Genomic DNA, 16,926 nt, shown 5'->3' with positions numbered 1-16,926 from the left:
ACTCATCTCACATGCTAGTAATAGGCACTAAGTAGATATTTATTAAATGAATGAATATATGATTGTCTAAAATAATATGATTTCTAAAAAGACCCGTGGTGATTCTAACATGCAGTAAAAGTTAGGAAACAATGCTCTAAAGACTCGTATTCCTGCCTCTCTTTTTTCCCTAGGCGATATCTTCCATTACCATGGATATTTACATTAACAATAACCAAATTTATATAACCTATCCAGACTACTGCAGATTACTGCCACTTGACATTCCATGTGTATGTCCTACCTTAAGATATATATGTAGCATCTAATTCAGTTTCACTATACTCCATGCCAACAACAACACTATACTTTGCCAACAAAGGTCTGTCTAGTCAAAGCTATGGTTTTTCCAGTAGTCATGTATGGATGTGAGGGTTGGACTATAAAGAAAGCTGCAAGCCAAAGAACTGTGGTGTTGGAGAAGACTCTTGAGAGTCCCTTGGACTGCAAGGAGATCCAACCAGTCTATCTTAAAGGAGATCAGTCCTGGGTGTTCATTGGAAGGATTGATGTTGAAGCTGAAACTCCAATACTTGGGCCACCTGATGCAAAGAGGTGACTCATTTAAAAAGACCCTGATGCTGGGAAAGATTGAAGGTGGGAGGAGAAGGGGACGACAGAGGATGAGACAGTTGGATGGCATCACCAACTCAATGGACATGAGTTTGAGTAAGCTCTGGGAGTTGGTGATGGACAGGGAAGCCTGGCGTGCTGCAGTCCATGGGATCAGAGTCAGATACGACTGAGTGACTGAACTGAACTGATACTCCATGCATCTCAGTAAGTAGCACCACCAAATGATCAATTTCTCAAGCCAAGAAACACAGTCCCATCCCTCATTTCTCACAAAGTCTTACCAATTTTATCACAAAATATAACCTGTATCAATCTACCTCTCTACATCTCCACCACCACCATCTCTTGTTTTGGAATCATTCCTACTAAGTGGTCTCCTTGTTCCTACTCTTATCTTGATTCAATCCAATTTACATACAGCAGAAAAAATGACTTTAAAATATAAATAGGGTTTTACTTCAAATACTTCAACAGTTCCTCTTCATATTTAAAATAAAAGTCACCTTCTTGCCATGATCCACAAGGCCTACAGCTTATCTGCATTCTTTTTTTTTAATACAGAGAATTCAGGGCTTCCCTGGTGGTCAAGTGGTTATGAATCCGCTTTCCAATTTAGGAACACAGGTTCGCAGGAACACAGGTTCGATCTCTGGTCCAGGAGGATCGCACATGCCACAGAGCAGCAGCTGAGCTGCTCTGTGCCACATCTACTGAGTTCACGCTCTAAAGCCCGAGAGCCGCAACTACGGAAGACCGTCCACCTAGAGCCTGTACTCGGGGACCAGACAAGCCAGCACGGTGAGAAGCCCACACCCAACAGAGAAGAGCCCCACTCCGCACAACTAGAAAGAGCCCACGCGCAGCACCGAAGGCCCAGTGCAACAAAAAGGAGTACATTTAAAAATAATACTTACAGAAAATTTATACCAAACAACAACAAAGAGCTTTTGGTAATTTTTTCTAAAGTCCTAAGGAATATTTTTGGGAAAAGGTATGACAGGAAAAAAAATGCTTTTAAACGAATGCATTATATACTTGTATTTGTAAAAAGCACAGTATAGTTGAAAGATCTGATTAGGAAAGAGTCTATGCTATGCAACGATCCATATAGATGACTTAAGATAATTTACTAACCTTTTCTGAGCTTCCATTTCATTATCTGCTAAAAATGAGAAAATTACAGTAAATTTTGTCTCAATTCAAATTACGTAACAGGCATTTAAAACATCTAAATTTTTCTTTCAATTTCATGGAAACTGAAAACAGGACACAGGAAAGAGTGAGAAGATCAGTCATCACTGCTGCTGCTTGACAAAGGGAAGAAAGGACGGCATGTGGAAGGAAAGGGCTTAAAACACTGGGTTCGTTTTTCTCTAAGATCCCTTTCACTCCCAATGTTTCTAAGCAGGAAGGAAGAGTACATTATCGTTTTCCTACTGAAACAGAAAATAGCAGGAGGCTTCAGGTGGAAACTTCAGATAACCCCATTCCTCAAGATCTCCAAACTTTTGCCTTAACCACAGGAAGGATGTGGTTTCCTCTGGTCTAATTTATTTTTCAGGAAAATAAAGATTTTTTTCAATCAAACAAAGATCTCAGCATTTGTCTTTATGTATACAAAAGCTGCCAAATCAGTCTTTTATGCTGGGATTCCTATGATTTAGAGAAATTTTTCTTTCATGGGATGATAGTGATGATCATGGTGGTCAAAAGCATCCCTCAAATCTTTATTTATAAAGCTTACAGATACACAAAACCAAATATAAGAATTTTACAAGTTTCACTACTATCAAAAACCATCCTAAAATTATATAGACGCCAGGCAACAAACAGTAAGCGTTAAAATTGGGTACTGCTCTTATTAACTACATGACATTTATGCTCTCAATGCTTCAGTTTTCTTTATCTGTAAAATGGAAGTTATGAACTGAACTTTTCAGGTAAACATGTATAACAGTAACTACACACCTTCAGTAACTTATACCAACCTGGCCTTCATCATAAGAGCCAGACAATCCAGTAACTATTTGGTAAAAGTAATTCTTTTAATGTAAAATTCTATCAAGTATCTCTTCTTCAGAGAATAAATATTCCCAGATGAAGTTATGCAGTTCTTAAATACTGATAAAGATTTACTATCTGGAGTCATTTATTTGATTAAAAAATAAAATATATGTATATTTAAAGAAGGTCTTGAAGGATGTAAGCCAAAGCCTCTTAACCATTGCTGTTTTCTTTGAATGACAGAAACAAGATTTTTATTTCATCTCTTAGGCTCATCTATAGTTTCTAATTTTTCTATAATAAACAAGGTATTTCTGTAAGGAGGAATACGATCATTTTTTAACGAAATTAACAAGCAAATAAAGTTAAACATTTCTTTAATTCATTTCTGGAACTCAAAATATATTAGTACTTATACTGGCTGCACTCATATTCCTATTGGAAGAGACAACCAAAAATATTCAACACACATTTTAAAACATTTTCCATTCTGATTTCTTTTTCTAAACTATAATTGACTTACAGTATTAGTTTCAGGTATGTAACATAGTGATACTATTTTTATATATTATACTCCATTTAAAATTACTACAGAATAACAGCCACATTTCTCTGTACTGTACAGTATATCCTTTTGCTTATCTATCTTATGCATAGTAGTGTGTATCTCTTAACACCGTACTCCTATCTTGGCCCATCCCTCTTCCCTCTTCCCACTGATAACCATGAGTTTGTTTTCTACATCTATTATTCCATTTCTGTTTTCTCATATACATTTGGTTCACTGTATTTTTTTATATTTCATATATAACTGGTAATAGATTATTCATCTTTCACCTTTCTCTTATTTGACCATACATAATACTCTCTAGGTCCACCCGCACCATTGCAAATGGGAGAAATTCATTCTTTTTTTATGGCTGAGTAAGGTCAGTTTTCATTCTAATCCCAAAGAAAGGCAATGCCAAGTAATGCTCAAACTATCACATAATTACACTCATCTCACACGCTAGTAAAGTAATGCTCAAAATTTTCCAAGCCAGGCTTCAGCAATACAAGACCTATGAACTTCCAGATGTTCAAGCTGGTTTTAGAAAAGGCAGAGGAACCAGAGATCAAATTGCCAATACCCGCTGCATCATCGAAAAAGCAAGAGAGTTCCAGAAAAACATCCATTTCTGCTTTACTGACTATGTCAAAGCCTTTAACTGTGTGGATCACAATAAACTGTGGAACATTCTGAAACAGATGGGAATACCAGACCACCTGACCTGCCTCTTGAGAAACCTATATGCAGGTCAGGAAGCCAGTTAGAACTGGACATGGAACAGACTGGTTCCTAATAGGAAAAGGAGTACGTCAAGGCTGTATATTGTCACCCTGCTTATTTAACTTCTATGCAGAGTACATCATGAGAAATGCTGGGTTGGAAGAAGCACAAGCTGGAATCAAGATTGCTGGGAGAAATATCAATAACCTCAGATAAGCAGATGACACCACCCTTATGGAGGAAAGCAAAGAGGAACTAAAGAGCCTCTTGATGAAAGTGAAAAAGGAGAGTGAAAAAGTTGGCTTAAAGCTCAACATTCAGAAAACGAAGATCATGGCATCTGGTCCCATCACTTCATGGGAAATAGATGTGGAAACAGTGGAAACAGTGCCAGACTTTATTTTTGGGGGCTCCAAAATCACTGCAGATGGTGACTGCAACCATGAAATTAAAAGACACTTACTCCTTGGAAGAAAAGTTATGACCAACCTAGATAGCATATTCAAAAGCAGAGATACTACTTTGCCAACAAAGGTCCGTCTAGTCAAGGCTATGGTTTTTCTAGTGGTCATGTATGGATGTGAGAGTTGGACTGTGAAGAAAGCTGAGCACCGAAGAATTGATGCTTTTGAACTGTGGTGTTGGAGAAGACTCTTGAGAGTCCCTTGGACTGCAAGGAGATCCAACCAGTCCATTCTAAGGCAATCAGTCCTGGGTGTTCTTTGGAAGGACTGATGCTGAAGCTGAAACTCCAATACTTTGGCCACCTCATGCGAAGAGTTGACTCACTGGAAAAGACTCTGATGCTGGGAGGGACGGGGGCAAGGAGGAGAAAGGGACGACAGAGGATGAGATGGCTGGATGGGATCACCGACTCGATGGACATGAGTTTGGGTGGACTCCGGGAGTTAGTGATGGACAGGGAGGCCTGGCGTGCTGCAATTCATGGGGTCACTAAGAGTCGGACACGACTGAGCGACTGGACTGAACTGAATGGTAGTTCTATTTTTAGTATTCTGAAGGCCCTCCGTACTGTTTTTTATAGTGGCTGCACCAACTTACATTTCCCATCAAAAATGTACAAGGATTCCTTTTTAATCACATCACCAACATTAGTTATCTGTCTTTTTAAGTGATAGCCTTCTGTCAGGTATGAGGTAACATCTGTGGTTTTGATTTGCATTTCTCCACTGGTTAGTACTGCTGAGCATCTTCCCATGTGCCTGTTGGCCATCTGGATGTCTTCATTGGAAAGTATCTATTCAGGTCTTCTGTCTATTTTTTAATTGATTTTTTTGAGCCGTTTATGTATTTTTGGGTGCTAACCACTTAAAGGTCCTATCATTTACAAATATTTTCTCCCATCCAGAAACAGGCTTTCATTTTGTCAATGGTTTTCTTTTGCCGTGAAATAGCTTTTAAGTTTTTATTAGTTCCATTTGGTTACTTTTGCTTTAGTTTCCTTTGCCTTAGGAGACAAATCCAAAAAAAACAATGCTATGATTTACGTCAAAGAGTACCTTGCCTAAGTTCTCTTCTAGGAATTTTATGGTTTCACGCCTCACATTTAGGTATTTAATCCATTTTTAGTTTACACTTTTATATACAGTGTGAGGAAATGTTCTAATCTGTTTTATACACAGCTCTTCAGTTTTCCCAGCACCATTTAATGAACAGACTATCTTTTCTGTATTATATATTCTTTCCTCCTTTGTTGTAGATTAAATAACCGTAAGTATGTGAGTTTGTTTCTGGGCTCTCTATTCTGTCCCACTGGGACCTATGTATGTTTTTGTTTCAGTACCATGCTGTATCCATAACTGTAGCTTTGTAGTATAGTCTGAAGTCAAGAAAGCATAATACCTCCAGCTTTTTTTTGTCTCAAGATTACTTTGGCATTTTGGGGGTCTTCTGCAGTTACATTATTAATTTTAGGATTATCTGTTCTAGTTTTGTGGAAAACGTCATCCATTTTCAACCTCCGCCCCTTCTCCTTCTGGGACTCCCATAATGCAAATGTTGGTATAGTTCATGTTGTCCCAGTGGTCCCTTACACTGTTCCTTTTTTTTTCTTTTTGCTGTTCTGGTTAGATGATTTCCATTATTCTATCTTCCAGACCATCTATGTGCTCTGGATCATCCAGTCTACTATTAATTCCTTACAGTGTGTTTTTCATTTCAGTCTGTATTTTTCAGTTCTTTTTTCTATTTTCTGTGTTATTACTCATAAAAACGCTTTGAATTCTTTATCTGGTAAACTGCTTATTTCTGTTTCATTAGCTGTTTTTTCAGGGGTTTTCTCTTACTCTTTCAATTGAAACAAATTCCTCTGTCTTCTTGTTTTGTTTAACCTTTACCTAATTTCATAGAGAAACAGCTTATGGGTGTCATTACGTGGGGAAATCCCCATACAGTCAGCATGTGCCCATGGCTTTGGAGGGAAAGCTGGATTAATCCTGAACACAGGTCACATTTTCCCTGAGCATGATGGTAGCTATCACCTTGGTAGGAGGTGTGGCTCAAGATGGAGGGGCTAGGGCCAGAGCCGGCTATGAGCTGGCTGTCTGACCCTCTGCTGTCATCTCCCTTTCAGGGACAGGGTCAGGACTCAAATTCCTGGAGCACAAGGCCCAGGGTCAGTCTGAGTGGGTTCTCTTCCCTCTAAGTATGTACCCTGTACACCTCTCCCAGTGGGAACACTGGGAGAACAAGAGGTGCTAATCTGGGCACTCCAAGTGTGGGGGCATGGGCTATGGGTCCTGCAAAGGTCATAGATCCAGCCTGCTTCTGATATTCTGCCTGTAATGGGTGCCCCCTACCCTGTTCATATGCTGCTTCAGGCCTGAGTTGCTTCTGTATCTCACAGCCTGTCTCCTAAACAGGACTACAGAGTGTCTGTTTAGCTCAGGCCAGGACGGTGCAAGGGTGGTTAGCTTTCGATCCACCCTCTCCACCCCGCCTCAGGTAAGTATGTGCACCCTCCTCAAGAGCAGAGTTCAGGCTTCCTACAAGCCTCCTGTTAGGCCCACTCGCCCTCCAACCAGCCAAGGAGGCTCATTTTTCATGTGCTGGACCCCATGACTGTGGTACCTAGTATGTGGCTCAACCCACTCAGTCCCCAAGGAGGACCTCTACCCATGTAATTTCCTGAGTCCTCTCCCAGCGACACAAGTCCCAACCTCATCACTTGTCCTCCTTTCCTACTCAATATCATGTATATCTTTCTCTCAGCTTTGACTGTGCAGGACTCTCTTCGCTAGTCTCCAGTTAGTTTTCAGTGAAAATTGTTCCACGTGTAGATTTCTGATGTGTTTAGGGGGAAAGGTAAGTTTTGCATCCTCTACTCCATCTTCTCTCTCTGAGACACAGCTTTATGACCTTATTATCTGGCCCAAGTTCACAACAATGTTAGTTTCCTCAGAAGGCTACAGAGCCAGAGAGAGGCTTGCAGCTAGAAAGAGCACCTAAATCATATTCCAAAGGCTGTCCTAGGAGGTTTGAGATATTTTCATGGTAAGAATCTTTGCCATAAGCCTCTGATTTTTTATTTGGGCCCTAACTCTCACTATATATCTTCATTTCTTAAATCTCATCAAAACTTCCATGCAATCCTTTCAAACATTTCCAAAATTAAGAAAAAATTACCGATAAGACTTCTATAATCTCTTAACCTCGAATTTCTTTTCTCTTGTTCCTCGCTGACAGATTTCCACTGCAGTTTCATTCTGAAGTATTCATCACTGCAAAAAACAATTTTACACCAAAAAAAAAGTTACTTGAACACCTAAAAAAAATTCTAATGTATCAAAGCATTTATGATGCTGCTGCCGCTGCTAAGTTGCTTCAGTTGTGTCTGACTCTCGGCAACCCCATAGACGGCAGCCCACCAGGCTCCCCCGTCCCTGGGATTCTCCAGGCAAGAACACTGGAATGGGTTGCCATTTCCTTCTCCAATGCATGAAAGTGAAAAGTGAAAGTGAAGTCTCTCAGTCAGGTCCGACTCCTAGAGACCCCATGGACTGCAGCCTACCAGGCTCCCCCGTCCATGGAATTTACCAGGCAAGAGTATTGGAGTGGGCTGCCATGCTAATGAGATATAAACTTACAAATGACAGTGAATGTTTCAAGTTATGATAAATTAGTAAAAACAAAGGAAAAATAAAATAACCTTATGTCATAAGCTTTGTTTAAACTACGTGATTAATTTACGTGAGATTTTAAGGAAACATTATTTAAATCCTTAATATCAGACCTAAACTTATTCCTGTCATTAAATACTTTATAACCACTAGAGTTTCTGAATAATGACAAATATTCAGTTGGCCAAAAAGCTTGTTTGGCCAACCCAATATAAACTTTTTGGCCAACCCAATATAAACCTAAGGAAAAAAAAATTCTTTTTTCTTTAATGTAACATAAGAGTGCCATTTTCCAACCAGTTAACTGCAGAAATTTGTTGATGTGAAAATGTCTAAGAAGTTCTGGCAAACATATTGAGATGAGAAAGGACTGTGTGAGTTTGAATATATATATAATGACTGAAAATGAGCTTTAAATTAAAGGTTAGACTGACGAACTGGGAATAAGTAAAACTGGACAGTTGGTCTGTGTTTCTTTTTAAGTTTTTTTCTAATTAAGTTTTAATTACTTAAAAATAGAAACACACTTCCCAAAAAAAGAATCAAAGACCAGTTTATAAGAGCACCAGGAAAATAATTTAAAGGCAATTAACCTAAATATCAAATACTCTAATGAACCATTTTTATAATTTCATAATAAACTATAAAAATGAATCAAGATAAATGAGATATATTTAAAAATCTATATCTAAGTTTGTTTAAAATGTAGATACAAAGGAACTAGAATTTTTTTAACCATCTTTCAATATATTCACCAATGTAATTGCAATAAAATCTCTCTAATAAGCATTTCTGGTTTGAAATTAACTACTGCACTCATAACAGAGAAGGCAATGGCAACCCACTCTAGTACTCTTGCCTGGAAAATCCCATGGATGGAGGAGCCTGGTAGGCTGCAGTCCATGGGGTCGCTAGGAGTCAGACACGACTGAGAGACTTCACTTTCACTTTTCACTTTCATGCACTGGAGAAGGAAATAGCAACCCATTCCAGTGTTCTTGCCTGGAGAATCCCAGGAACGGGGGAGCCTGATGGGCTGCTGTCTGGGGGGTTGCCCAGAGTAGGACATGACTGAAGCGACTTCACAGCAGCAGCAGCACTGCACTCATAATGTTTAAATTAAAAAAATGAAAATAAGAACATACTCCCATATCCCAGTATATTATACTTTATATGGGTAAGTTACTTGGGTTTCTTTAGTAAGCATACAAAAGACCATTACTTACGTCTTTTGTTTTTGTAACTGAGTTCTTTCCTCTTTGGTACTGTCCCAAGGAAAATAACCCAGAAGAAATTTCCATGCTTGTTTTCTCAACGCATGACTAAGTCCCTGAAGAAAATATGCATATTAAACACACTTGTAAAAAATGAATGCAATATTTTATCTTACAAAACTCGCATATAAACAGAAAAACTAATGATTAAGAGATAGTTTTATACAGGCATATCTCATTTTACTGCACTTTGTTTCACTGCATTTCTCAAATATTGCATTTTTGAATTCAATTAAACATCTGTGACAAGCCTGTGTCAAACAAATCTATCTTTGCAATAATTTTTTAACAGCATTTGTCATTTCATGTCTCTGAGTTGCAATCTGGTAGTTCTTGCAATATTTCAAGCTGTTTCATTATTATTTGTTATGGTGATTTGTGATCAGTGATCTCTGATGTTACTGTTATTAAATCTTTTTGTTTTGTATTTTTTTAATTAAAATATGTACATTTTTCCTTAGATATGACACTGTTGAACAATTAATCAACTAAATACAGTACACAGCATAAGTGTAATTTTTATATGCATTGGGAAATCAAAAAATTTGAGTGACTTGCTTATCTACAATATTCACTTTACTGCAGCAGTCTAGAACGCACCCACAATATCTCCAAGGTACGTATATATATATGAAAATAGCTCAATTCAGTGAATACTACCTTGTTTTTGACTTTGAGATTCTAAAGATGTAAGCAGCTGCCAGAAAACAAACAATGAAGAGTATACAGGAGACTATACAGCTGACAGTGGAACTGATTAGTCTTACTAAACCCAAACCCTACTGGAAAAGGCAGCTACCACAGAGAAACACATCAACTCCTTCATATCACCCACAGAACTTCCAAGTAAGAAAGAGTGCCTTTCCACAGGCTTAACAGTATATCCCGCCAACCCAACCCTCAAGGACATCACAAGCACCTCACTCTGTCCTACAGGGATTTGAAAATATCATTCATCAAAATGAAGTTCATCTCTCCAACATTTCAAAGAAAAAAGAAAACTCAAATACCAACAATTTAAAATACTAAAGTAATTACCCCTCTAAATATCATCTGCTTCATATTATCTACATTTAAAATTCTTCCTTCAGAATCAACGTTCTTAGTCCATTCTTCCAATGATACTGGCTCTCTCCTTTGAACAACAGGTCTTTCGCCCAAATCAATCTAAAATAAGATAAGCAAAAAGGACACCTTTAACAAGTGAAATGAAATCAAAGTATATAGCAACTAAAACTAAAATACTATTACTCACACGTAAGTTCCAACATTTCTAATATTTTCCCTTAGTTTCCAATATTTAGTTTATAAACTGCAATAACACTACATACATTTTTCTCTCCTACTAAACACACAAATAACTGAGTGATAAATTCAGAAACAGAAAAACATTGGCTACTTTGGGTTTCAATTACCTAAGTATAGAATATTCAACATATAAATTCTAAAACAAACCCTTCAAACTAAATGGTATGCTATATTATTTTAAAAAAACAGAGTACTATTCCATTCATATTCTAAAATTAACTTTTCTTCCAAACTAAAATTGGTAGCTCTCAGAATTGATTCATGATTCATTAGCTTCACACTGCATTTTATACAGTTTTTTATTCAATTAATGTTGGTAATTTTTAAATGCCATTTGTAAGATAAGTTCTTTAAGTGTATGTGTGTGTTGGTTGCTCAATTGTATCCAACTCTTTGCAACCCCATGGATTGTAGCCCGCCAGGCTCCTCTGTCCGTGGGATTCTCCACACAAGAGTACTGGAGTGGGTTGCCATTTCCTTCTCTGTTAAGTACTATAATTTAGATATTTCATAATGTTCTGTGTGGAGCCTAGAATTGTAACAAATTCAAGTCTTGTTGAGCAAATGTAAAGATCTGACATAATTCAAAGCCAAAATTAATCTTACTTAAAAAGAAAATATTCACATAAGAATGAAAGCCCAAGAGTAGTGTCCTGACTAGCTGCCTGCGTAGAGTAACTGAGAAACAAAAATCTGGAACAGAACTATGGGCAACATGCAATGCTTACTATTTACTCACTCCTGTGCACTCAGTGGACTTCCCTGGTGGCTCAGACGGTAAAGAGTCTGCCTACAACACAGGAGACCCGGGTTCAATCCCTACGTTGGGAAGATCTCCTGGAGAAGGAAATGGCAACCCACTCCAGGTATTCTTGCTTGGAAAATCCCAAGGATGGAGAAGCCTGGTAGGCTACAGTCCATGGGGTCACAGAGAGTCGGACACGACTGAGCGACTTCACTATGCATTCAATGAAACGAACAACCTATTCATTATTATCAAAAAGTAATCAAAGAAAAGAGATCTAACACTGATGAATAGAAAAGGAAAGCAGTATAGTTGGTGAAGAAACAACCAAGAATCTGGTGGCAGGACAAGCCTGAATTGTTATCTGTCAGCAAAAAGTTATAAGAAAGGATTGTGAGAAAGAAGCCAGGTATGACCAAAACTGAGTTTCTATATATCATTTAATTTCTATATTTCTATAGAAATGCATTTCTGTAGCATTAAAAAGCATTTCTCTTGCTAAAATACAAGAGCTATATTAACACAAACTCCACTCACCTTTGTGATGACTTCAAATCCTGGTTCTTCTTGTTGATTTATCTTTAAACCTGGAATAGCATCACTAAGAAAATCTGCCATCTCTGAAGGTGGTCGCTGATGCACAGAAGGATCACTGCCTCTTAAACTATCAAAAATGTAGTTTGTGACTTTGGAAAATCCTACCATAGTTGCTGTATAAGGATCCTTTTTAATTTTCTATGTAGTAAGAAGAAAAATATTGGCACAATTAATTCAAATAAACAATAAAAATACTTCATGATAAGATTAGCATAAGAGCCAAATTTTTTAAAAGGGGGAGGGAAATCAGAACGAAAACAGTATTCTAAGATTATTTTAAAATTTCATTTCTTTCTGGGAAGAAAAATTTAAATTTTCTAAGCCAATATTTTCATTTGGTTAAAATAGCGTATTAAATGACAAGCTAACACTACTGATTGAATTGCAGATAAACAAATGATTTGCAGGCTTCATTCAATCTGCATACACCAGAAATATATGCAGTGCTTACTTTCCACTGATGAATGGCCCACAACAGCTTTCTTCTGTCTAGTAGTCCTGCCTTCACAAAAAAAAAATACTTCTTAAAGTGTGCAGTACCACACTAATACAAAATATCTGACAGCTAAGTTTAAACACTCACAATATTTAAATATTAGTTGACATATACGGGTAACTCATGCCAGTAAGAGTAATTTGTTCTGGACAGTGCTGTCCTAGAAAACAGTAAAAAAACATTTTTCTACTGCAAAAGTTATTTCTAAATCCAAAACTGCCTGCTTATTCATATTTAGCAAAACAGCTACTTCTTAAAGGTCTATCTTTAAAATGATTATTTTTCATAATAAGAAAAACTGCTCCCTCACTTTTTATTTTAATCAGCATTCAAGAGCTCTCCTGTCCTCCTTCCTAAAAAGTCCCCACTTTATCGTCAGAACCAAGAAAAGAACATCTAGGACAAAGTAAGCACTCAAGCGTTTGTTGAATGAATAAACAAATGAGTCAACAAAAATGCCATTAAGTTTACATAGAAATCTGAGTAAAAAATTATCTTTAGTGAATAAACAAATGAGTCAACAAAAATGCCATTAAGTTTACATAGAAATCTGAGTAAAAAATTATCTTCAGTTCTGCCTGTGCTTTTTAGCCAAATTCAAGGATATACTCAAATACTTGAAGAGAAATTAGACTAACCTGACCCCAAATGAACCTTCTTAAATGGAAAATAAAAATTCAAACTAGATGATACATACTATTTCTATAGGATGATACATACTATTTCTATAAAATTACAGAGAATAGTTCCATAAAGTTTACACACAAACAGACATGTGCCTCATTCTGTATCTCTAAGAAAGTAAGAGGTAGCATGTATATAAAATAATGGGGTCAGACTAACAGATTAATACAAAATAGACAGAGGATGAGATAGCTGGATGGCATCACCGACTCAATGGACATGAGTCTGGGTGAACTCCGGGAGTTGGTGATGGACAGGGAGGCCTGGCGTGCTACAATTCATGGAGCTGCAAAGAGTCGGACACGACTGAGCGATTGAACTGAACTGAGACTTAAGAAACATACTTGTATTAGACCATATGCTGGTTCATCAAGAAGATTTTCAAAAGACTGTGAAAGACTCTTATTCTGACAATTCACAAGAAGTGTTCTTTTGTCCTGTGGAGATCTGTAATAAAAAAAAAGGGGATTTGTAGAAAACAGTAGCACACTTTATCAGTGATACCTGCGTACTTACTAATGCATAGTTATTTTTCCTTAACAACAACAAACCTTAAATGTCCAGTTCCATGACAATTTCCCATCAATACAGTATTAGCAACTATTTAGTAACTATCTTAAGTGAGTTCCAAAACTACATGAAACTACTAAATTAACAAATAAAAAAGGATGAAGTGTATTTCTATTTTATTTTATTCAAGAGAACTAAATTATAATGAACCCAAACCCAAACTCTTATTTAGAATATAGTAAAAAACCCTTACAAATATATCTTCCCTTATTATAAGAATATATTTTCTCTTATAAAGAAAGTTGAAGCACCCTTCAGGATTCATTGATATATGTAATATGTACACTACAGGAAAACATCCTATTTTGAAATGGACACTTCACAGCTTGGGAGTATTTCAATATAAGATGTTAAAAATATAAGATACAAAAGATTATCTGTTAAAGATCATTAATTATGCAAATAATTATCATAACACACATGGCTGTAATGTACAGTGCACATAACAGTGTACTTTTAGTTCTTGCTTACTAAGGTCTGGACACAAGTTTTTCTTCACATTTCCTAGTAACTACAGAATAAACAAAATGCTTTCCAAAAAGAGACCCAATTTGAAGTAAACGAATTAGCCAGTCTTTTTCTATTCAAAAGTTTTATAAGTTAGTAAGCCAGCTGTAATAAATCCACAACTTTTGTATTTAAAAACAAAAATTAAATGCACTGTTTTGCTGCTATCTACTTCTAGTTTATTATAAAAACTTGAGATAAGAACTTCAGTATCAGTTATCTCTTCTCAATTCTTACATAAGAGGATGCAACAGCAATGATGGGGGGACATGAAATCCAAAACAGATTTTACTCTTAGTCAGAACTCACTCCTCAAAGACAATAACAGCTTAATAAGCCCCTTGGCTTTTTAAGAGAGTTAAGGTTGAGTCATTTGAAGTAGTGGAAAAAAATCACTTTTACATGTTCGATTTTCATTAATCACTTTTCTGAATCTCTCCTGGGGGGTGGTTCATGCTTAACATGAAGACCTACAGGTTCTCACAAGCCATTTCTAAGTGATAGCTCAACTTGTAAATGTAGCATCAGAAAAAGAAAATAATTAATACAGGAATGTATTTTTTCCTAACACAGTGGTGCTGGCACTATGGTTATTTGTCTCTAAACATAGTTTAAATCAATTTTTTTCTTTAACTACAAATAAGTGATCATGAAAGTCAAAACACTGGCTTATGCATGTTGAAGGGGAATACATATGCAACCTTCAGTTATCTGTGCCCAGCCAACTATTTGGCTCCAGATGTAAAACTATGGTCACAAGACTGGAGATCCAAAGAAGAAATCACTGCTCAACCAACGACCAACCACAGACACCTTTATAAAAGGAAGAATTTCTTTTATTTTTTTAATAACTAATTCTCTGTGGTGAGGGGCTAGAGGAAGTCACGTTATACTTGTTTGCCCCTAAAGAAATCAACAAAGCGTTTTTTTCAAGCACATCAGCAAGAGGACAGGTGATATGCTGTTAAACAACTGCAGAGTTCACCAGAAGGAGGCCTAGCATTCCAGAACACTGTCCCATTTCCACCTGACAGATTACCATACTGAATGAATCTGGAAAGAGTAATTATTATATTTACATATTCTGGGGTATTATAGATTCTGGGAAGTTGCTCACTCATAACAACGTTATTCAAGACTTTCAAAACCTCACTGCAGCAGTAAGATAGAACTTTTAATGATGCTAACATCAGCAATTCTATTAGATCCTACTAAAGGACGTAAAGAAAACCACTGTCTAACATCCTAACTATAGATGCATAATTACTGAAAATTCAGAAGTACTTTAGAGTGAGCCTCTCTCAAAGACTTCAGAATTCAGAAATTACAACAGCTGAAGAATGTTTGCACACTGAGATGGAACAGTAACTATTTTATATTGCTACTGATATCAATATGGAAAGCTAAATAAATAATAATGTTGCAAAAGATACAAAGGAGAAAAGGTTAGTTAAAAGGTACAGAATATTTACAGCAAAACTGTATAGTTTAATCCTATTTATATAATTTCTATATAGGCTTCTCTGAGGGCTCAGTGGTAAAGAATATTCCTGCTAATGCAGAAGGCGCAGTTCAATCCTTGGGTGAAGAAGATCCCCTGGAGAAGGAAATGGCAACCCACTCCAGTATTCTTCCCTGAGAAATCCCATGGACAGAGGAGACTGGTGGGCTACAGTCCATGGGGTCACCAACAGTCGGACACAACAGCAACTGAACAAATGTGTACATATGTATGTACGAATACACACACACAACACACATAAATATATCTCACAAAGAGAATATATAAGGGTCAAGAACCTAATCTCGTAAATGGCTGGTGTTATGATACAACCAATTTGGCTTTTTAAGGAAATATTTCACTGTTTGGATATTTATGTATTAATTTTTAAATGGCCTAATATATAAAATAATTTTAACAGAACCAATAACCTTCACTGACATCCTAGCAACCAACTTGGTTCCAGAAAAATAACAAGAATGTGTCTGTGGCTCATTCTTTGATCCCACTAAATACGATGTTTTAAATGTTGATAAGTCAAACAGTACAGAACATCAACGAATAAGACAATTTGTTTTTCCCAGTAGTTAAGAAAACTAGTTGAGAAACTAGTTAAGTCTCAAGAAGCTGGCCTACTTTGTGCTGACTGATCCACTTGCTAAAACTGAAAGAAGGAAACGTGCATAGCTGCCCCAGCCTTTGTCTCACTAGCAAATTCGCAATTTCCTTTCACCTGTATGGTTAAGGCCCTTAATTCATTTCAGGGAGTATTAGGAAGACATCACAGCCAAAGATATAAGCCACATTCCTTAATGTACGTTAATCAGAGAAAAAAGATAACGTAGTCTGATTCTACCTCTACTGATGTTTTGAACTCAGAAGATAAGAAGGATGACCTGGCAACACAGCAGCCAGGATCTCAGTAAAGCTGCTGAAACCAAGCTTTTCCTGGCCTACTCTCCTTCTTCTGGTCTCTACAATTTGTGACCATAGGAACATGACTCTGAAAACACCATTTTGCTTAGGATAACTGCTCCACAGACAGGAAATGAAACCTAATAAAGTAAAAAATGGGGGATAGTTGGGAATTTTCATTTCTTTGGACTTAGTTGGAAATTCCATTTATTTGGATCCTAAGTTGTGAACATAAAAAACAAGAACCTTTAGTATCTCCCTAAGAATTTGATAATAGGAGATAGCTTATACAAATTTGTGA

At 36.9% G+C, this 16,926-nt stretch overlaps 1 protein-coding gene across 4 annotated transcripts in view; it reads right to left on the bottom strand.

Moving 5' to 3' along the window:
* Positions 1-16,926, bottom strand: part of TBC1D15 (TBC1 domain family, member 15) — a 74,791-nt gene that overhangs the window by 20,816 nt on the left and 37,049 nt on the right. For 3 of the 4 annotated variants that reach the window (XM_010840940.1, XM_010840942.1, XM_010840939.1), the window contains 6 exons: positions 13,477-13,579; positions 12,404-12,454; positions 11,893-12,090; positions 10,341-10,469; positions 9,255-9,358; positions 7,535-7,629 (listed from right to left, as the gene is read on the bottom strand). In XM_010840940.1, coding sequence (XP_010839242.1) covers positions 7,535-7,629; positions 9,255-9,358; positions 10,341-10,469; positions 11,893-12,090; positions 12,404-12,454; positions 13,477-13,579 — 680 coding nt within the window. The remainder of the gene's footprint in view (positions 1-7,534; positions 7,630-9,254; positions 9,359-10,340; positions 10,470-11,892; positions 12,091-12,403; positions 12,455-13,476; positions 13,580-16,926) is intronic. The other variant, XM_010840941.1, reaches the window with a different exon arrangement.

Source organism: Bison bison, unplaced genomic scaffold (assembly GCF_000754665.1).
Source record: "Bison bison bison isolate TAMUID 2011002044 unplaced genomic scaffold, Bison_UMD1.0 scf7180017864151, whole genome shotgun sequence".
NCBI lineage: Eukaryota > Metazoa > Chordata > Mammalia > Artiodactyla > Bovidae > Bison > Bison bison.
The sequence above is the reverse complement of the archived record's forward strand: the minus strand, read 5'-3'. Positions and strand labels throughout refer to the sequence as shown.